Source organism: Mytilus galloprovincialis, chromosome 4 (assembly GCF_965363235.1).
Source record: "Mytilus galloprovincialis chromosome 4, xbMytGall1.hap1.1, whole genome shotgun sequence".
NCBI lineage: Eukaryota > Metazoa > Mollusca > Bivalvia > Mytilida > Mytilidae > Mytilus > Mytilus galloprovincialis.
This window is the reverse complement of record NC_134841.1, coordinates 85,990,092-86,012,972: the sequence shown is the minus strand read 5'-3', so window position 1 is coordinate 86,012,972 and position 22,881 is coordinate 85,990,092. Positions and strand designations below refer to the sequence as shown.

The 22,881-nt window shown below is 30.7% G+C and overlaps 1 protein-coding gene across 9 annotated transcripts in view; it reads right to left on the bottom strand.

Annotated features, from left to right (window-relative positions):
- Nucleotides 1-14,144, bottom strand: part of LOC143073243 (exocyst complex component 4-like) — a 46,974-nt gene extending 32,830 nt beyond the window's left edge. For 7 of the 9 annotated variants that reach the window (XM_076248624.1, XM_076248621.1, XM_076248625.1 and 4 more), the window contains exons 1-11: nucleotides 13,995-14,144; nucleotides 11,243-11,283; nucleotides 10,692-10,780; nucleotides 9,772-9,834; nucleotides 8,838-8,976; nucleotides 7,995-8,083; nucleotides 6,641-6,717; nucleotides 5,916-6,063; nucleotides 5,391-5,545; nucleotides 3,396-3,422; nucleotides 1,261-1,331 (exon numbers count right to left, since the gene is read on the bottom strand). In XM_076248624.1, the coding sequence (XP_076104739.1) occupies nucleotides 1,261-1,331; nucleotides 3,396-3,422; nucleotides 5,391-5,545; nucleotides 5,916-6,063; nucleotides 6,641-6,717; nucleotides 7,995-8,083; nucleotides 8,838-8,976; nucleotides 9,772-9,834; nucleotides 10,692-10,780; nucleotides 11,243-11,283; nucleotides 13,995-14,048 (953 nt within the window). In that variant the 5' untranslated portion in view covers nucleotides 14,049-14,144. The remainder of the gene's footprint in view (nucleotides 1-1,260; nucleotides 1,332-3,395; nucleotides 3,423-5,390; nucleotides 5,546-5,915; nucleotides 6,064-6,640; nucleotides 6,718-7,994; nucleotides 8,084-8,837; nucleotides 8,977-9,771; nucleotides 9,835-10,691; nucleotides 10,781-11,242; nucleotides 11,284-13,994) is intronic. The other 2 variants (XM_076248627.1, XM_076248630.1) reach the window with 1 other exon arrangement.
- Nucleotides 14,145-22,881: the final 8,737 nt, after the last annotated feature.

Below are 22,881 nucleotides of genomic sequence, written 5' to 3'. Positions count from 1 at the left end.
GCGTTATTTCTGATTAATTTTTCGAATTACTTTATTAAGGTGTTGAGAACCTTTGGTGACCCCATAGTTTAAGTGTCTTTAAAAAGTACATAGTGAGAAGTGGTCGTTACATACAAACGTTCACCTAAATTGTCCCAGTCAATGGATGAATTTAATGTGTCAATCAATGGCCACAGCCACACTGTTTTGAATTTCATTCTAATATATTTTATTAGAGTAAAAATGTTGACTATACTATAATTCTTATCTTTTTTATGTTTACTGAAGACTTCAGGCACTAATCCATTTTTTAGTTTTCAGTGATATAATAGACCATTTTCATATATTTGACTTTTGACTCTGGCTTCTACAGTTATTCGACAGGTTACCTACTCTGTAGTAGGACATCCTGGTATTTGGTCAATTAAGAGCAACCAAAAAAAGCAAAAGTCCAAGTCCAATATATGATCTCTGCAATTAGGGGAAATTTACTTAACCTTGATGATTTAGTCATGTATTGAAAACATTTAAACACTTAACTTTCCCTTAAAATTGTACCGATTAAAATCTTAAATTTACTTGTTTACATTGCTCTTGCTTAACCTAAAACCAGAATGTCCTACCATAGAGAAGGTAACATGTTGAAAAAATATTAATTCCAGAGTCAAAAGTTGGTAATATGAAAATGGAATATTTCATCCCTGTTCTCTATAAATTCTTACCATAGACTACTAGAGCTATATAATATAAAGTGCAATGGTCTAGAATAGTAATTTAATCACAAACCTGTCAATCCAAACATACAATTAGGCTTCTCTGACATTTTTCATATACTTAAGCATATCCAATCATTTAATAAATGGAGTTGGGACAACACTATATGCAAATTGAAACTAGTCTAAATAAACCCTGAAAATGATCTGATGAATACTGTGGAATCATAATTTATCAGATACCAATTTTAGTGGATTTCGTTGGTAAATGAAAACTATAAATTCAAATGTCTAATGAATTACAAATTCTCTATATAGGCTTCAGATAAACATAACCACAAAATCAAAGTTTTCCTCAATTCACAATTATTGATATCCACCAAAATAAATCCCCAGTACATATAACTTCATTTTTTTAAGGATCAAACATCAAACATCAATTGTACTAATTTCAAATATTAATCATTCTTTACAAATCACAATTTTAAGTTTTCCCACCAAGTTTTGATATTTGACAGATATTTTTTTAACACTGCTCTAAAATCTTCTAAAAACTATTGTGACTAACCTGTCTACAACCTGTTGAGATGTTCTGGCTACAATGGCAGATAATTCTGGTTCTATCTTTGACTTTATACCCTGTCATATAAATCATACATGCAAGTATTATGATCTTAACAAAATAAGTTAACACATTAAATTTGATTATTCATTTCTGATAATTTTTACCAGCAAATAGAAACTAATCTCTTCTAAACAGGACAAGTGTCATCATTATAAAAATGGCCACCGCCAAAACTAAATTTCAAAACCATGTGTAAAAATATGATGTTACATATCTTTTTATCATCAGCAAGGGTACTCTATACACCCCTTTTCAACTCAGATGAGGATGGATGAAAAGAAGGTAAATAAGTAGTGTTGTAATTTGGAAAACTATGTTCATAACAAATCATGTTCCCAAAACATTTGTCTTCAAGGGATAACTTTGTGGTACTTAAAAGTGAGCATACTATTCATAATCTAGGATAGCAAAACAAAATGCTCAATAAAACACTATCAATTGTAAAATTTCAATATGACAGAAGCTTCCATATCCAAATCTATTTTTTTACGTTCTAGTGTGCCTGACAATTAAGTGTATTTTCATAAGGTAAGAGTATTTTTAATGCACTTAATTTGATTTATACTTTCAACCTTTCACTTGTAATACATGTAATAGATTTACATGATGAGCAGTTGATCACATTGGAGATAACATCAAACTGTATCTTGAGGGAAATATTCATGATTATTATTGTGAAGGGGCAAAACTTGGGTTATAGACCTGCAAACTTTTCTGATTTAAGCCTAAGGGGGTTTTTCCCCAATGAGAGGTATTGACTTGAATTTTAAATTCCTGTATAATAATACCTCAAAACAGGTACCGGTACTGAGTGTTAGAAAGACAATAAAATGTACCATAAAATCAAAAGTACTGAACTAAAGTGCCTGCTATTTGGCAGGTGATACCAACTGAGATGAAGTGTGTCAGCAGCAGAAAGGACCAGTACCAGTAAAAGGAGAAATATTTTTAAATATTCTAAAATTTTGGTCCATCTTTGATAAGTACAAACTGTTGAACAGTTAGATTAACTTATCAAGATCTAAAGAATATATAGGAATAATTAAGTTCAATCAATCAGATTCTTATGGGAAATACTAGCAAAACATTCAGAAACTAGTACAAGGCAGATAAAAACATAATATTTTCATATCACCTTATTTGTAAACATGAACTGCTCAACCAAACAAATATATGCAAGAAATGATTTCACTATATTTTTTAATATATTATTCAACCTAGACCAATCTGTATTTCTGAAATTATATGAAATTGAAATTTTATCTTTTACGGCGCAGTTACCTATGCAATCTAAACTAGAAACAAATATGATTCACCAAACGACTCAATAAATCCTTATTGTGTATAGTTCATGAGTGAATTTAATGTGTTCCTACATGTATGTCAAACAAATTAAAACAAGTATTATACAACAGGAATCAAATGAGAGTTATTTTTCTACATTTTAGTGTTATGGTGACTGTACATGTGTTGCCCTTGATATATGGGCTTGTTACTTACATTAAAACATGAATTAAATTTCGTAACTTCACTCATATAAATGCTAGATTTCTCTCGCAGATAAATCATGATATTTCACCAGTATGTTTATACAATATTAGTATTCATCACTAACAAAGTTTTTAAGTAATAAATAATTTTCATTTAATCAGTTACATGTTCTACTGTGTATAAAATAGGAAATATAGTTTATACAATCTACATAGTGTAAAAGGGTGTAGAGTGTGAAATGCAGAAGACTCAATATTTCACTTTATATATTTGCTTTAAATAGTAGCTACTGTTCTGAAAATATCTACTTCATGTAGCTAATATTTTAATCATTAATAAGCGAAATCCAAGTTAATTTAGAGAGACAGTCATAAGAGTTTTACTTGATATTTAAATAATGGACATTGCTATAACACTGAAAACTAAAAATTCCTAAAAATTGGAATTTTAATTTTTTAAATCAAAGAATGACAAATCAACTAGATAATTAACAAAATTAATTTTATAAACATTTTAAACACTTCAAAATCTTGCAAAAGATGTGAAATTGCAATGCTCAAAAACACACCCCTTAAACCAATTCTTACCAGTGGATCTTTCATTTTCTTATTCCTCTACATTTAAAAAATACAGTTAATTACTTTATTAACAATGTTAAGATAAAAAAAAAAAAACAGCAAAAAATGGACCAAACAATTGTTAAAATATGTTTCTTCCACGATCCGTTGTACCCATCTTATACCATATGCATTTCAGAAAAAATATGCATATACATGTATTGATTTGAAAAATCTAAATTTGTTTAAATTTTCCCAACCACAGATGCTTTATTGAGCCTACCTTCCAACATCTCTCTTATAAACCCATCAACCAAAACATCTTATAATATTAATTGTAAAGACAACTAGAGGCTCTAAAGAGCCTGTGTCGCTCACCTTGGTCTATGTGAATATTAAACACAGGACGCAGATGGATTCATGACAAAATTGTGTGATGGTGATGTATTTGTACATCTTACTTTACTGAACATTCTTGCTGCTTACAATTATTTCTATCCACAATAAACTTGGCCACGTAGTTTCAGAGGAGAAGATTTTTGTAAAGGATTGACTATAAAGGGCAATAACTCCTAAAGGGGTCAACTAACCATTTCGGTCATGTTGACTTATTTGTTAATCTTACTTTGCTGATATTTATTGCTTTTTACAGTTTATCTCTATCTATAATAATATTCAAGATAATACCCCAAAACAGCAAAATTTCCTTAAAATTATCAATTCAGGGGCAGCAACCCAACAACAGGTTGTCCGATTCATCTGAAAATTTCAGGGCAGATAGATCTTGACCTGATAAACAATTTTACCCCTTGTCAGATTTGCTCTAAATGTTTTGGTTTTTGAGTTATAAGCAAAAAACTGCATTTTACCCCTATGTTCTATTTTTAGCTGTGGCAGCCATCTTGGTTGGTTGGCCGGGTCATCGGACACATTTTTTAAACTAGATACCCCAATGATGATTGTGGCCAAGTTTGGAATAATTTGGCCCAGTAGTTTCAGAGGAGAAGATTTTTGTAAAAGATTACTAAGATTTACGAAAAATGGTTAAAAATTGACTATAAAGGGCAATAACTCCTAAAGGGGTCAACTGACCATTTTGGTCATGTTGACTTATTTGTAAATCTTACTTTGCTGAACATTATTGCTGTTTACAGTTTATCTCTATCTATAATAATATTCAAGATAATAACCAAAAACAGCAAAATTGCCTTAAAATTACCAATTCAGGGGCAGCAACCCAACAACGGGTTGTTCGATTCATCTGAAAATTTCAGGGCAGATAGATCTTGACCTGATGAACAATTTTACCCCGTCAGTTTTGCTCTTAATGCTTTGGTTTTTGAGTTATAAGCCAAAAACTGCATTTTACCCCTATGTTCTATTTTTAGCTGTGGCGACCATCTTGGTTGATTGACCGGGTCATCGGACACATTTTTTAAACTAGATACCCCAATGATGATTGTGGCCAAGTTTGGTTAAATTTGGCCCAGTAGTTTCAGAGGAGAAGATTTTTGTAAAAGTTAACGACGCCGGACGACGGAGGACGGATGACGACAGACGCCGGACGCCGGACGCCAAGTGATGAGAAAAGCTCACTTGGCCCTTCGGGCCAGGTGAGCTAAAAATGATTTTAAAAACACTATCTTTCAACTTATATCAAGATAGTTTATTTTTTGTTTCAAATCATATAACAAAAGGTTATTTGAAATTATTGATGAATTATATATCACCATTTCTAAAACAAAAAATTCCAGCAAACTATCCTGAATGCTGTATTAGTAGCGCATTTTTAAAGAGAAATTTTGAGTTGGTTATAAGACCACAGATATAAGAACTGTATGATGCACACTTAAAGACTTTGAAATAAAACTTAACCTTGACACTCTTTTAAACATATTTTCATTTCGCTTTTTTTGTTAATATTGTGTTTACTTTTCCTCTATTCTTTTTCAAAGTATGTTTTTCTTATACCTTTACCGTTTTTTTTTCTTATTTTTCCTATTCTTTTTTAGTAAGTTTGTATACCTCAGCAGAATCTGGAATTTTTCTAAGTACAAACAAAGCTTCAACTAAAACAGCAATAAAATGTGCAGGATTCTCCTCTGGGTTTCCATTCAAATCTTCTTTTATTTCCTTATTCAAATCCACCATTTCTGGAGGTTTCAGCAATTCTGTAGGCTCTAGAAATATTACAAACAATAATGTTGAAGTCATCATAGAATAAAATTATCAATCTTGTCAATAGATAATTTTCTATTGCAGTGATTTGATATAGAGCTATTTCTCTATTTCTTCTATGTTTGAGCTATGCTCTAAATAATTCATAAATCAATCAAATTCATCTTGTTAGAAAATGTAGTTTTCGGAACAATTTCCATTTGTTTAATCCTTGTAAAATTTATCACTTCTATCTAGGATTGTTTGTCAGATTTGTATAAAGCAATCACTGTTGCATGACTTACGGCACTGTACATAGTGTATAAAGATAAAAATATGATTTTTTTTTATTTTACATATTTGATATCATTGTTAAAAAATGACACTACTTACTTGTCTGTTTGCATTCTGGATCAGACAACTGCTTTGTTAGATTACTTCCTCTTCTGTATGATGAAGAACGTTTTAATGAAACAGACTGATCAGGAACTGCTGCATAAATCTGTTTGTTCAATTCCTCTATCAAAGTCTCGTGAAGTTGCTGAAGATAAAGAAATTTGTAATTATCAAAGGGTTAAGAAATAAGACCATTTTTCATGAGACTCTTTGCTATAAAGTAAATTTCCACTATATGTACTATAAATAAAAAAGATGTTATGTGGTATGATGAGACAACTCTCCACAATGACACAGAAATTAACACCTATAGGTCGCCTTACAGCCTTCAGTATTGAGCAAAGCCCATGCCGCTTGGTCAGGTATAAAAGGCCCAGAAAAGATATATATAATCATTTTTTTTTAATTTTTTTTTAAATGATTTCTTAGGATACTCTGTAATAAGCATTCAGTAAAACAGAAAATAAAGGTGATTGATGTGATAAACATAGAATCCTCTCATGAAACTCAATTACAAATTCTAGGATATTCTGATTCCTCGTTCTTTACAAAAATGTGGCAAAAATTTAAAGGCTGTACAGAAAGAGATTAAGCAGTATACCCTTGAATGTAGCGTAAGTTTACCCTAACAATGAAGTTTGAGTTGGGCAAGTAATTCACTTATCTTGTTTCTTCAATTTTAAGGTAATAATATCATTAGCATAAGATATTTATAAACTTACTTCATTACGAGCAATCAGTTCAGCTTTCAGATCTCTAAGGGCATCAATCCCAGCTAATGGCTTCTCTAATTTAGCAACTAAAAACATTGATCAATATTTCCATTAGATGAAACATATCTTGAAATTATAACCATCATATTTTGCATTATTCAATAAATGATGCAAAAACTGTTCTTGTCCTGGTTATGCATTTAATTTCCCCCTGGACAATAAACAACCATCCATCGTCATTAAACCAGTTTTTATTTTATCTAACAAGTGACAATCCTTGTGTGGTTTATCCTTGTTTTTTCCTGAGATTAGCATTAATTTTTGTTATTATAATCATTAAACATAAAGTGTAACCTACCATGAAAAGCTCAGTGGATATGAATGAAAGGAAATGAGGGGTATATGCCTATGATACAGCAATGCAATAATAAAAATACTGAAAGACATCTAGAGGTCAACATACCATCTATAACAAAAGACGCAATTAAAGACAAGGTTCTGGATTTAAGATTGATTAAGATTCTTTATTTTTCAAACACCATTAAGTTACAATGGTACAAAGAAGTTCATTAAAAGTTATATAACATAACACAAACACACATGACAAGATGAGATGAAAATATGAAATAAAACAAGAATGTGTCCATAGTACACGAATGCCCCACTCGCACTATCATTTTCTATGTTCAGTGGACCGTGAAATTGGGGTCAAAACTTTAATTTGGAATTAAAATTAAAAAGATCATATCATAGGGAATATGTGTACTAAGTGTCAAGTTGATGTAACTTTAACTTCATTAAAAACTACCTTGACCAAAAACTTTAACCTGAACTTCACACTATTATTTTCTATGTTCAGTGGACCGTGAAATTGCGGTCAAAACTATAATTTGGCATTAAAATTAGAAAGATCATATCATGGGGAACATGTGTACTAAGTTTCAAGTTGATTGGGCTTCAACTTCTTCAAAAACTACCTTGACCAAAAACTTTAACCTGAAGCGAACGGACGCACAGACGGACGGACGAACGAACGAACTAACGAACGAACAGACGAACGGAGGCACAGACCAGAAAACAAAATGCCCCTCTACTATCGTAGGTGGGGCATAATAAAATAAACAGTATAGTAGCGAAGAGTGGTGATTAACCAGGAAGACTCACTTGAAAAGTTATAACCCTGATAAATTTGCACAGCTTTTTCAACTTATTTTGTACTTTTAACTGAAATAACTGGAAGAACAGAACAGGTTAATTGAAATGTTAGGAGGTTTAGCAAGCTTTTAGTCATATTGAGATATATAACACAATGTCAGTGTTCCATTGTTCTTCTTTTATCCTATATAATTAAAATTTTATTTACCTGCATTTACAAGTAGGTCTGTAGCGTGCAAGTAATGCTTACTGATGATAAAATTATCTAACTTTACTGGTACCTCTTTTATAAGTTCCCTGAAAGAAAGAAATTTTCAAATAAAGTGAAGTTTGGTGAATTAACATTAGACAATTTATTGTACTTTTTATGAAAACACCTGAATCAGCAGATATTTTTTAAATAAATAAACTGTCGAATTTTCACATAGAGCAATGTCTCAATATTTGGATTGTATTATGAAAATCAGTACTATTGCTGGGATTTGACAAATGACTAAAACTGTTATCCAAAATGAGCTTCCAGACCTTAGAATATCATGGCTATTTTCTGAGATTTCACAACTGTTCAAACCTTCAATCTTCTTAAAACATTTGTCTTTTTAATGATTATATACAACTTATATAGAATATTAACTCGAACATTGCATTAAAGGTAAAGAAAGAAACAATCAAATTAAACAGTTAGTCTGAAAGAATGAGACTCAAGTTGGTACAATCAAAACCTGAATAGAAGCTCTTAATTTGTTTACCTATATTGTCATTTTCAAATATGGCATCATGTTTCTACTGACAATTCTAATATAAGGTTCTACAAATGAACAATGAAGTAAGATTATCATCATTCTACAGCATTAATGTGAAACATAAATATCAGTTTTCTTTGTTTTTGTGCCAATATCAATAGTGAGTTTTGTTATAGGAACAGCAAATATTTGCAAGTCACCATGAGTTATTTCTTAATTTTTGCTCATTGCTGTGATAAGACAATACTATCAATAAGATTGCAACTTTTCTTTAAGTTACCTAAAAAGTTCTGGTAAAGGAAACTTACACCTGATCTAATAAAGCTACCATAGCTTTGTGTTCAACTCCTTCTATCCATAATCTTCTCAGTTCATCTCTCTTACAGTGTAACAAAGTCTTACAGCTACTTAAATCTTCTCTTATCTTTGTTATTCTCTCCCTTGAATCTGGAAAATATACAAATACAAAACTGCAGAAACTAATTAAAAGTTTTTAAAGATAACATATCATTTTTATCAAAGCTAACATTTTCCTTTCTAATATGAAACATTTAAATTATTGTAGCATTTGTCAAAAATATTTTCAAATGTTTCACTTACTGGCCTGCTTTAGTTTCTCTGTCATCTGATCTGTTTAGTGCCCATAGTGATATTTTTCAAAATTAAAACAAGAATGTGTCCATAGTACACGAATGCCCACTTATTATGTTCAGTGGATCATGAAATTATGGTCAAAACTCTAATTTGGCATTAAAATTAAAAGATAATATCATAAGGATCATGTGTACTAAGTTTTAATTTAATAGGACTTCAACTTCATCAAAAACTACCTTGACCAAAAACTTTAACCAAAAACTTTAACCTGAAACGGGACAGACGGACGAACAAACGGATGGACGAACAGACGCACAGACCAGAAAACATAATGAGGCAGAATAAAAATGTTGTACCATTCTGAAAGCCTACAAAGATTTCAGCTACTAACCTGCTTCAGTTTCTGCTTAGGCATTCATAGTGTTATGTTTTAAACTTATATCAATATTTAAATAAAAAAGTTGAACTTTTCTGAAAGGCTAAGATTAATAATTCATTGTATCATACTAAAAGGTAATAAATGACAAATTCATCATATTTCACAGGTATTACCTGTCATATCTGTAACAAGCTATATATTAACAACATTAAAGATAACATGTTTCTCCTCATTCATTTTGTAACAAATGTTTCCAAAAGCATGCTTACCATTTATGCATTTGCTCATCCTACTAAAATCTTGTGTTACTTTGGTAAGATCTTCATAGTGTGCTGAAAAAGTGACAAAAGTTGTGAGAACTACACAATTTAATTTAATAATTTTCTTTTATTCTTTTAGTTTATAATATCACGAATACCTACAATAGTTGAATTCTCCAAAATTTGAAAGGGCTCAGTAGAACCCAGTGTCTTGCTTTCTTTTGCTGTTAGTCGCAGGCTCAACAAAAATGGTGAAATCTTATGATTGTAAGAGGCTTCTGTCAAGGTTTTGTAAAAATCCAGGATGGTTTAGGAATCTACTAAATGTTTTAAAAACTTTAACTTAAGACTGTATGTAATGTTAACTGGAAGAAAAACTAAGTCCATTTATAAGTAACTTCTACGTGTACATGTATATGGAAAAACAGGAAATAAATTTTTACTCCTTCTAGATACAAGCTTTTGATCATAAACAAGCTGTTGTCCAAGTTTGGTACAAATCCAGGATCTGATAGTTTATAAAAGTTATTAAAACTTTTAAAACTTTAACCACAGAGTGTATGTTACAATATTAACTGGCTGAAAAACATTTAGTCCATTTATAAGTGAAATACGGATAAATAGGATTTTTGTTTTTAAATTTACTTCTGGATACTATCTTATGATCATAAACAATCTTCTGTCCATTTTTGTAGAAATCCAGGATATTTTTAAAAAGTTATTTAAATTTCAAAAACTTTAACCACAGAGTGAATATTTGTGGACCAAGCCAATAACGGAATGCAGGATCATTATGTCTTGATTTTGAGACAATAGTCACAGGCTCAACAATATACAGTGACTGGATTCCTTTAAATTAGAGTTATCATATCAAATTAAGTTCATTCTTTAAATTATAAGTCACTAATTTATAAATTAAATATCCATACCTGTAACTAATTCTCCTAATTTCTTATCACTCTGTTTGTAAGCTTTGTCAATTCTTGCTTTTTCTTTTTCTCTTTGTTCGAAATCAGCACTGAAAAAAAGAGAGACCAGACATTTTAAAAAATGTACAGATTCTTGATTTCATATACATTATTAAATCACACTCTTAAATTCATTAAATCTAACACAAATTGTTTGATCATTTAATTTATTAGTATCTAATATCATCATAGATGTATCCCTGCAGGGGTAATAACAGTCGGTCTTCTTGTCCCATTGGGACATATATAGGAGCAAGACTTAAAATGTACTGTACATATAAATATTAAGGACTGTTTTAACCAATTACAAATTTCTTAAGTGTTTTTTGGGGTTTTTTTTAATATTACCATGAAAGCATTTTCTGAATCATTCTGTGTTTTGAAAATTGTTCAACATGTTCAAACATATCATAAGAATGAGTTCATAAAACTACACTCTAAGTCATCTGGTAATGATCATTTAGCACCCAATGGTATTTTTCTGTTATAAGTATAAAATTTTCAGTACTTACCTGTGAGAGAGTGTTCTTACAATTCTCATCAAAAACTCAGACTGAAAAAATGATAATAAATGAATTTTAATCATTGGTGCTAAGAATTGATAGTGAAATTCATAAATCATTGACATGAAAACATTTAACATGTTTAAGAGGGTGTCCATGGACAAACCAGGCAGTGGATGGCACATGACATATTTTGTTTTTAAAATTTTTTCATCTTTTTCATATCACAAATTCATTCTTTCTCAAAGTTCAATTTTGTTTTTTTTATTAACTGCAACAAATAAAGAGAGAAAAAAATACATAGAAAGCACTGAAATTTCATTGAAAAGGGGAGATAACTTCATTTTGTACACAATTTTGTTGCATTGTTAGTGAACTTTAAAATCATTTTCTGAACCATCCACTGTTGATTCAAAAATATCTTTGACATATATATCCTTTGTATGATATAAACATTGCATTGGAACCAAAAATTCAGTGGGGAAAACATTATGTTGTGCCACCCATATCATAGGATTTGCCTGATATTTACTTGGACAGCCTCTTAAACATAAAGTAAAAATTAATTATTATTAAGAAAATGGATAAAAAATTACAATAAAACCTTTTCATTGTTCATGCTGTTGTGAATAATTAACACACTTGTTACACACAGGTTGATCACCAAACTACTATCATGACTATATACATTGTCAGGAAAATGCACAGATGCATGCAAACTTTTTTTAAGTTATAAAAACTACTGAAATTGAGAAATATTGTTTGATTTGCTGAATCTCTTCCATACAAAGTTATCAGTTATTTACCTTTTCGGATTATGAATGATAGTGTATTGTTCATCAATACTGTTTCTTAAAAAAATATTCCTTCAAAATTTACACAACTTTTTTATGTGCAAATTGACACTTATCCTGAATCCTATAACGTGTACTTCATTGAACATGTTGAACTAGACTTTTATAGTAACTTATCATTATTTGATTATGGGGCTGAATCCAATTTGGGACAGTAGTGACCTTATAGTTATACCATGGAAGTATTCTATTGACAAGAACTACTACAACCAGACTTAAGGGTTTCATCTGCAAGGCTTCAAACAATCTAATGATATTTTATTAATTTATTTGAAACATGACATGTTATTTACACACCAGCATGTGGCACCCTACAATATTATCATTCTTGGTTGCTTTCGTGAACAAAGAAATCAAAAGTTGTGTGACACATTCTAAGGAAACAGCAATCAGCAAACCTTGCAATATTCTGTTACCCTATATTTTCTTATGTGTGTTGATTGAAATTTTACGCGACGTAATTAATTCTAGAAAGAGAAAAACATTGACAATAAAATTTGTATCATATCTATTGAATAAATAAACCATATTTGTTGTTTTATTATTTTGGTAGAAACTGCGCTACCTAAATATATATATCACAAGTTGTGCTTAATTACTGTTGGCATACATTTCATTCACATTTAAGATGATTGTAAAATAGTTGTTCTGATAAAAATAAATAAAATATATTTCAAATAGATGCAAGAAATATAAGTCTTCGTTTTAAATCCAGGGTAAGATCATTAGTGGTTGGTATTAAAATATTTCTGTTGAGCCCCAGTCAGTGCCAGTGTGCAATTGTACATGTACGGTGCAGTCCGGTGTATCCGTGCACCTAAGACTTTTGACTTCACTTCATTCAACTGATAAAACCAATCATTGAATAATATTGTGTGAATACATTCATAACAAACTTTTATTTCATAAAATTATCAGTTTGTAGGGTTTCACCTTCAAGATTTTGTGTAATGTTTGTCCAAAATTGGGGAAACCCCTGTTCTGAGAATTCCTCCAATGTCGGTTGATTTCGCACATGCCTACCAAAAAGAACTTATTTTGAATAGAGGAAAGATTAGCTGCTACAAAAGGTAGCTATTAAAATTCAAACCAAGCACACTGCCAAGGATACAGAGCAAAAATTATTTCAATCTGATAACAATTTGACTTAAGTAAAACAAATTTTATCTGATGCTGTATTTTTTTTAATGGACATTGGCCAAATATTGTAAATCACAGGATTGTAGTTATTATTTCGATCTGGAACTTATCAATTTTATTCTTTTTTATCCCTTTGAAATGTTAAAACAATAACATGAATAACAAGAACAATTTTATTTGCGTCACCTTGTTGATATAACGAAATCAGCTTATGCCCAGTATCACCAGCCGCACGGACACCAGGGACTCCACTGTATTTTAACATTTATTTAGTTCTTGTTGATTTATTCTCACATTTAGAACTGAAAATTTCTACCATCTACTTTTTATATGCATCAGACGATTTGTTGGAATTTGAATAAAAAATGGGTGCTTACAGACTGAGGGGACGAAGATGTGAGGTGCAAACTTGTAGGGTGCCAAAGTGTATTGGTCGCAAATAGAACTGATACCACATAATGTACATGTACCTGATGCCAGCCATGTATCCAGGTTCACCTGCCTGAAACCCTGCACCTACCTCTGAAAACCAATAACATTGGGGAAGCACCTGACTCATGTCATATCAAACTTCAAAGTCATAGCAGGTCTCAAAACGTTTATAAGTTGCTAAAGTATGTCTGTAGTCAGAAATTATATTTGGAGTTAAATTGGTAATTCATGGTTCACCTTTGCTGTCCAAGAAAGCTAGTTACACAAAAGAGTAATTTTCAAAAGAAAAGGTTATGGAAAACTGAATGAACCATTATATAAACGTAATAACATACCGTTTCCCTCCCTTTTGAAGACGGAGACGTTGCTATTCTTTCTGTTTCGTCCATGGTTTATAAATTATTCAAAAACATAAGTAGAATAAGAGGATTTTGAGAGAATAAAAAATTAAAAGGGCTGTAAACTTCCGATAACAATTTCTCTCCTCTAACATGAAGAGGTAAACAGACCGTCTGCATGGGTGCGTTCGAAAATATGATTAGATTTACAAAAGTAATCGATTTTTTTTTTAATGAACATTTTTAAAAATATTTAGCGGCATTAGGCTGATTAGCATTGTAGTTTTATTAATTATTAATAGTCCTTTGCATAATCATCGTAGTTTACTTTTGTTTGTTTGTGTTAGAAAATGTGATCATTGTATTCTGTACTGAATCCCGATAGATTGAGTTTGAATGTAAATGCATTCAAATGATATATTTTCAACTTTAACATCTATCTTAAATTTATTACAAATAGACGGGTTTATCTTTCGTAAATTTATTTGCTTGCCGGATTTGAAAATATTCTAGGAGCAGGTATGCACCCAGGTATGGAAGTTTCGGTTGCTGATTCAATTTTTTTTTTAATTTACTGCTCTATGTGTATCTTTTTATTTGATATTCATCTGATAAAACGGGTGTGTAATATCCTTAAAAATAATTTAAGGATGTACTTAGGTGAATTTCACCTTACATTTTCATTGGTTTTATTTGGGTCTCAAATCGGGAAAGAAAAAAAATCTGCTCAAATTTTGGAAATAACCTTTTCTGAGCTATTATAAAGCCATTTATGAAAAGAAAACTGGGTGTTATGGGGCAAAACATTTTACCCTGTATCGTTGGGGAAAAAACAAGGAGTCCGAACATCTGACCAAATTTTCAAAACCTCACCTAAGTACATCCTTAGACTATCTATCGGATTTGTAATAACGGGAGCAACACGACAGGTGCCACTTGTGGAGCAGATTATGCTTACCATTCCGGAGCATCGGATATCACCCCAGCTTTTGTTGGGGTTCGTCTTGCTTAGTCTTTACTTTTCTATGTTGTGTCTTGTTTACTATTATTTATTTGTGTCTTTTCTTTTTTATTCATTGCGTTGTCAGTTTATTTTCGATTCATGAGTTTGACTGTCCCTCTTAAGCAACGGGACCAAAATTCAGATGTCATATCTGTCATCATTTTTGGCTTCATACTTCGTTTCAATGTTTCTTAACTGTAAGTCATCCCCGTTTTCTGTTTGATTGACGGACACGAAGAACGACAGGGATTGATAGTTTGATGGTCTAGTTTTTGAAGATTATCTAGAAACATTTTTGCTCACCTGGCCCACAGGTTCATGTGAGCTTAAGCAATCACTTGGCGTACGTCGCCTGTCGTCATCATAAACTATTTCAAGAGTCTTCTCCTCTGAAACTACAAAATTTAACTGAATGTTCCTTAACGGGGTATCTAGTGTATAAATTGTATCCGAAGTTTTGGCCCATTCATTGTCAATCATGACCGCCATGTCTAAAAATATAACATAGTGCTCAAATGCAGTTTTTGGCTTTTATCTTAAAAACTAAAGCAGTTAGTGCAAAAGGGACAAGGAGTTGAATTGACGAATAAGTCAAGATCTATTTGCTATGAAATCTCAGACCAATTTGACCACCCACTGTAGGGTAACTGTCCGAAATTGTTAATTATTATGAAATTAAACTGTAATTCAAGTAGTGTAAATGACAAACATTTTTAGCTAAGTAGGAACTACAAATAAGTCAATTTTGATCAAAGTAGTCAATTGACTCCTTAAAGAGTTCAAAACTTTAACTGAATGTTCTATATGGTATTTTATCTATGGATTATATCCGAAAATCATCCGAAGTTTTGATGCATCAACAAGCATGGCCGCCATGGCTTAAAATAGCACATAGGGGACAAAAGCATATTTTTGCTTATATATCAAAAACTACATCAGTTAAAGCAAGAGTGAAAGGGAGTTTTACATTTTTTGTGAATGTCTAATTACTTTTTTCAAAAATCTTCTCCTCTGAAACAACTTGACCAACTACCTAAAAAGTTTTATTGAATTTCCTTACTGTATCTTGTTTATTCATTTATTCGGGGATTTGATCCATCCAAAAAATCATTTTTTGGGGATTTCATCTTGAAAAAACTTTAAAAGTTCGAGCAAAGCTGACATATGTGAAAGTCTTTAGCTTGTTTAGATCTACCTGTCGTGCATTTTCAGACCAATATGACAGTTTATTGTTGGGTTACTGGCCAGAAATACTATAGGTAATTTTTAGGTAATTTTACAGTTTTGGGTTTTCAATAATAATGTATTACTTTAATGCCTTTAATATTATTACAGAAAGAGAGAAAGTGTAAATGAAAAAGTAAGATCTACAAATAATTCCAATGCCTTAAACTGAAATTACAGGTGATCGATAACAAGCTCATATGAGCCTCTTGGTTTTTTCCCCATATCCCTTTTGTGTATTTAAACCACAATGCAGTCGGAAATCCGGTTGAAATAGAACAAAAGAATTGAAGCTCTTTGTTAGAGAAGGCGATAAATGTGTACTGTAATGTTTACTATAGTGACAAAAATTTTAAAAGTTAAAAGAAACAAACAAAATTACAATTTTCTTCTCAATTACGAAGTGTTTTATTCTAAAAACACCATTTGCATAAGTTTTCAATTTATTTAGTACATAGTTAGGTAGAACAATTAGATATCAAGTCGACGACATGGGTATCTTTCAAGTTGGATGAAAAACATGCATAACCTCCGATTTAAAAAAAAAAATACCACGGACGGAAAACATATCAATCTATCAGTTCAATAATTTTCGTGTCTGCCCTTCCATTATGTGACTCAAGAAAAAGAAAAAAAAATGAGTAACAATAGTATGGAAAGGAGAAAATCGAGTGCACCTTTTTATGTTAGGGCGTGTTTGAGTTGAATATTTTGTCTTGATATCGTTCAAATCAAGAATATTTCATACATCGTCTCGCTTTAGATTCTATTATTTTTATATATCAAAGCTACAGGTTGACTTTATGACATAAAAAAAATCACAGTACTAAAAGATGCAATATATGGGTCAAGTGAAATACCTATCTAATGAATCACAAAAACAGAGTAGGTCGGTTCGAATAGCTATTTTTTTACTGAAAGTACTTGACGGCAGTCTTTCAAGTTGGATGATGAAAATGCATATCTTCGAAAAATTATATTTTTGTGTGTGTGATAACTAGGGTTTATAGTCTTCAACCACTAAACAAATATAGTCTGCCCTTCCACGAAATAATTAATTAGAAATTTTTTAAATGTTTATGAATTTTCGAAAATTCCACCTGACAACCGATCAGACAATAGTTTTAAGTTGAATCAATGCAGAGAAGATCATTAACTGATGCTCATTAGCTAGTTGATACATTTGTCTTTTAAAATACAACTGACATATAAGGATCGTAATGGTGCAATGTGGATAAATTTATTGGTTTCAAGAGCAAAATTTGTAGCGCGTCATCCCTACAATGGCTTCCATTTCTACGATTTTGAAAATAAACTGGCGTAATGGGGAGATAATTTTGACGAAGTAGAATCCTGACTGAATACTTTTAATAGCAGTTTCCTTGCATGATTAATCATAACACTCATGTTTGAGCATATATTTTTCATATTTTCAAATAGTTTGTAATCTGGGATTCAAACGTGGCATTTTTAACATGGTTTTACATGAACAATGTTTCTTTATGCCCTACAAATGCTCACTCATGCTACACACACTCTTTACTTGAATACAAGTAATATTTATTTATAAAGATAACATTAAGGATTAGATTTAATTAACTGAATGTGAAAAGATCGACCTTGTAGAATTTAACCTATAAAGTAAAGGATAGTTAGCAGGTTAGTCGTGTTAGTGGTTTGTCGTATCAATTTCTTTTCGTACGTTGCTTTACCTATTTTTAAAATATTTATATCAGGTTTTCGGCTATATTTTGTTGCTGTAAAGTACTATTTCTTAAAAATTAAGAACTTCCGGTGCTATCAGAACCATCCTGTTATCTTATCACATTTATATTTATGTATTAAAAGCTAATGGTGTGTTATTGTTCTTAGGTCAATTGTGAAGAAATTAAATGAAATCCGTTCACGCTTTCAGGAAATGTATTCAACTGACGTTAATTCCTCGTAATCATATTCAGTCAATCCAAAAAGGACATTTATCAAATGCTGTCATCATGGAAAAGACAAACAATAATCTGGGGAACGATACGCATAGAGTCATTACGAGAAGTTACAGCAAAAAGTTACACGAAAGGAAAGAAGACGTCAAGTCCAAATCTGATACACCTTTAATTATTGGTCATGACAAAGATGACAAGGAATTCTATATCAAAATGAATACAGGTGCGTTCAATTTTAATCTCAGTGTTGAACAGTTGAAACTGAAACTACTATCCTAGGATATGGGCCAAATTGTATCCAGAGTGATTGTTAAAACTAAATATTGCTGTCAAATAGCTGAACTATATTCCTGCTTTTGGTTATATTTTGTTCTAATTTATGCTCCCTGCTTGTATTACAGTTGAACCCTTCTTCTTTATTATTATAGGAGTTATTGCCCTTACATGACGAAGTTGACTATTTTTTTTTCAATTCTGTCTTATTTCGTAATAACTATGTTAAATAGAGAGAAACATTATGATGCAAAAAATGATCTGCTAGACGATCTGTTATAAGTCAACATTTCTGAAATAGTATCATAACGACTCCTTTCAGAAGTTATTGCCCTTTAATCAAATCAAATCAAATCAAATATTTTATTGTCATGTAAACTTTACAGTTTGTGACCAACATATATTATTACAATAAACACAATAAACATATATACATACATATTAAACATACAAAATATCAACAGCATTAAAATGTATAACAACAAACAAGTTGTTAAGAGTCCCCTGCCCTCAGTTCTAATGACTTTTTCAAGAAGGATCCTAACTTATTTGTTTGTAAAGGCGATGATGGATTTAGTAAATAATGAATTTTTTCTTCTTCATTTAAATTATTAAAGTTATTATTTTCTGTACATATGTGATGAAAAAATTCATTTCTTAGAGTTTTATTATACTCACAATATAGTAAAAAATGTTTCTCATCCTCTAGTATTTTACATTTATGGCAAAGACGTTCCTCTCTTGGGATTTTAAAATATCTCCCCTTTTCAATCAAGAGGGAGTGATCACTTATTCTAAATTTAGTGATTAATCTCCTTATCTGAAAATTAGATGTATTTAGATAATATTCTAGTTTGTAATCTTTTTTAAGTTTTTTATAGAGAAAAAATTTACTTTTATCATCGATGTTTTGAAATTTATTTTGAATTAAATCTTCATATCTATTTTTCATTTTTAACTTTATATCGTTTTTTATTTTATTTACATCTTTTATGTCCTTACAAGTAGAAAGAATATTAAGGTCAACGTTAGTCTCTTTGACAATATTTTTAGCATATGTATACCATGAGTAAGTTCCTGTCAAATCTAGAGACTGTGCTAGAGAAAAAGCTTCCTTTAACAATGGATTAATATTATTATTATATAGTCTAGCTAAATATAAAAGGGTTTGTGTTTTAATAAAACATTCTATAGGCAATCTTCCTAATTCAACTCTTGCTCCTAAATTGGATGCATTTTTTCTTATCCCTAGAGTAGATTTACAAAATTTAAGATGCATATTTTCTATGGGGGTTTTGTCTATAAAATCAAGTTGATTAATTTCTTTTCCTGAAGTTAAGGCTCTGCTTTTGGCTCGATGAAAAGAAATATATGTATCCAAATATGTTACTTCTGAATTATAGGTCATAATTGGTTTTACTAAAGAATCAAAAAGATTATTTGCTACTTTTATAGGTAGATTATTCAATGATTTAGTATATGATTTTATTGCAAAAAATACTTTTTTTGCTTTTTTTGTCAGCTCTAAAGTACTTTGTGATAAATTTCCATTACATTTTATCAACATTCCCAAAAATGAATATTCTGTTACACTCTCTATGGCTTTATTCTCATAGTAAATATGTGATGTTTCACTTTTATGTTTTGACTGACTAAAAATCATGGATTTAGTTTTGTTTGTATTCAAAGAGAGTTGCCATTTGTTACAATATAATTTAACGTTATTTAAACTGTTTTGTAGACCCTCTTTTGATTCTGACAGGATTAAAAGATCATCCGCAAAAAGAAGGCATCCTACCTTACTATTTATAAGTTTAAGGGGACTTGAATCATTTCCCTCAAAAATTTTTACAATATCATTTATAAAGACATTAAATAGAGTGGGACTTAGTGTGTCTCCCTGTTTAACCCCTCTAGCAATATTAAAATATTCTGATACATAATCTTTATATTTTAAAGATGATTTAGTATTTAAGTATTGTTGTTTTATAACTCTATAAAAAGACTTGCCAACTCCCATTTTACATAATTTATAAAGTAAAGCAGTTCTCCATACTGAATCAAAAGCCTTTTTCAGATCTATGAAGCAGGCATAAATCTTTTTTTTCTCTTTATGTAAATATTTATTAATCAAGGACTTTAATAAAAAGATGCTATCAGCTGTTCTGTGATTTTCTCTGAAACCAAACTGACAATCACTTAATTGTTTGTCAACAATCTTGATTAGCCTATTATTTAATATGGCATTAAAAATTTTTGGTAGATTACTTATAAGAGAAATGCCTCTATAATTATTAGGGTCTAACTTGTCACCTTTTTTATGTAAAGGGATCATGAAAGATAATTTCCAAGAATCTGGATAATTACCTCTCTTTAAAATCAAATTAAAAACTTTTACAATAGAATTAATTATCACAGGTTGTGAGTGTTTGAGTATTTCATTCACAATTCTATCTGGACCTGCTGATTTGTTTACTTTAAGGTTTGAAATGACCAGTTTTACTTCAGCAAATGTAATTGGTGCATCAGTTTCCATATTCAATTCAATATTATCTTCTATAATGTTTAGTTCACGTTCCAGTTTATTTACAAAGGATTTATCATATGAGGCTGGTGTACCCTGATCCTGAAAATGTTTTATGATTTTATTTTCATTCATTAAAATTTCAGGAATATCTTCTTCAATATTTGGTTTCTTTTTTATTGCCTTTAGAACATTCCAGTATTCTTTTGGATTATTTTTTAAATTATCTGAAAGTGATTTATAAAGTTTTTGGTGATATTCAAATTTTTTCTGTTTAATCATTTTTTTTAGTTTTTTACATAATTCAAAATATTTAGATTTTAAACTTTTGTCATTTAAGTTATTCTTGATTTTATTTCCTAAATAGTTTATTTGTCTTTTTGTTTCATATACTACATTATCTGACCATACTTGTTTAATTTTTTTCTTTTTCTTTTTTGTTGGTTTAGATATGACTTTACATGTATTTTCTGCAATAGTTTGTAAAATTTTGTTTAGTTTTTCAGTTGCACCATCAACGCCTAGTTTATTGCTATCAAAATGTTCCATCTCTAAATCTAAAATTTCCTTTTTAACATTTTCTGTTGATAGAACATCAATTAATTTTGAAGATGACAATTCTGTCCATTTGTATGATTTTATCAAATGCCATCTCTTCTCATCTAAACATTTCTTCATACATGTATCTGATATAATAGAACAATTCATATATAAGTTTATTTGAACGTGATCTGATAAATATGTAAAGTCATTTGTTTTAAAGTATTTTACCTCAGGCAGGAGACTCTCACTTGCAATAGCATAATCAACTGTACTGAACCCAGTATTACACATATAATAATGCCGATTTCTACCCATTATTTTGCGATTTTGCCTATTATTTGAAATACTATGAATGATAACTAAAAACTAGATAATCAAATATTTCAGCAAGACATGTTTTTAAAAGATGTATATTGGTCGAAATCAGTTGTCAGTAGGGAAATGGTTATTTAACTCTTGATAGGAGGGATTCAGTGTCCTGGGATTTTGATGGGGTTTTTTGTACCCTTTTCTATGTTTGGGCCAAAAAAAAAGAAGAAAGAGAGAAACCGTAAAAAGAAAAAAATATGTCCCACCTAGTTTGGTCTGTGCATCCGTTCCAGTTTTTGGTCAAGGTAGTTTTGGCTGAAGTGGAAGTCCAATCAACTTGAAACTAACGGTACACATTTTCCCTATGATCATTGATGATATATACTTTCTAATGTTAAATTTAATTTTATGCCAAATTAGAGTTTTTACCCCAATTTCACGGTCCAGTGCATGATCCAAGAAAATGATAGTACAAGTGGGAAATCTGTGTACTATCCGGCATAATTGATAAATTTTAGTTTGGTCTGGAACGAACTGCTTTCACATAGACTCTTAGAAGTTAATGCAAGCCTCACAAACTGCCATTTTATATGATGTATATTTTCAGATGAACAAAACAAAAGCAACAAGAAAGCAATATTGACGTATGAATGGGAGCGCCCAAAATTTGCCGATCTTCAGCATACTTTTGTACCGGAAGAATTTAGAGGTCATGGTGTAGCAAAAGTGTTAGCCGAGGTATTTTGGTTAATATATGTATAAATGTGAGAATGAAATGTAGCAATGCAAGGAAGTGATTATGGTGACATTGGCTCGGTTTCAGGTCGTGTAGTACGAAAAAAAAATATGTCAATGAGTCTGTTCCAATTATAAAAATTCTCGTCGGTGTGCTTTATTTTTTCTTTTATTGGCGTTTCCATACATGCCATTGTTGCGAAGAAGTATTCTAAAATGTTATTTTACCGGACGATATATATATTTATACAAATCTTAATCAGCATGTTATTCTGATATTAGGTAAATCGAATCAGTGGCGTAGCTGGGTCATTTTTACGTGTACGCCCGAAC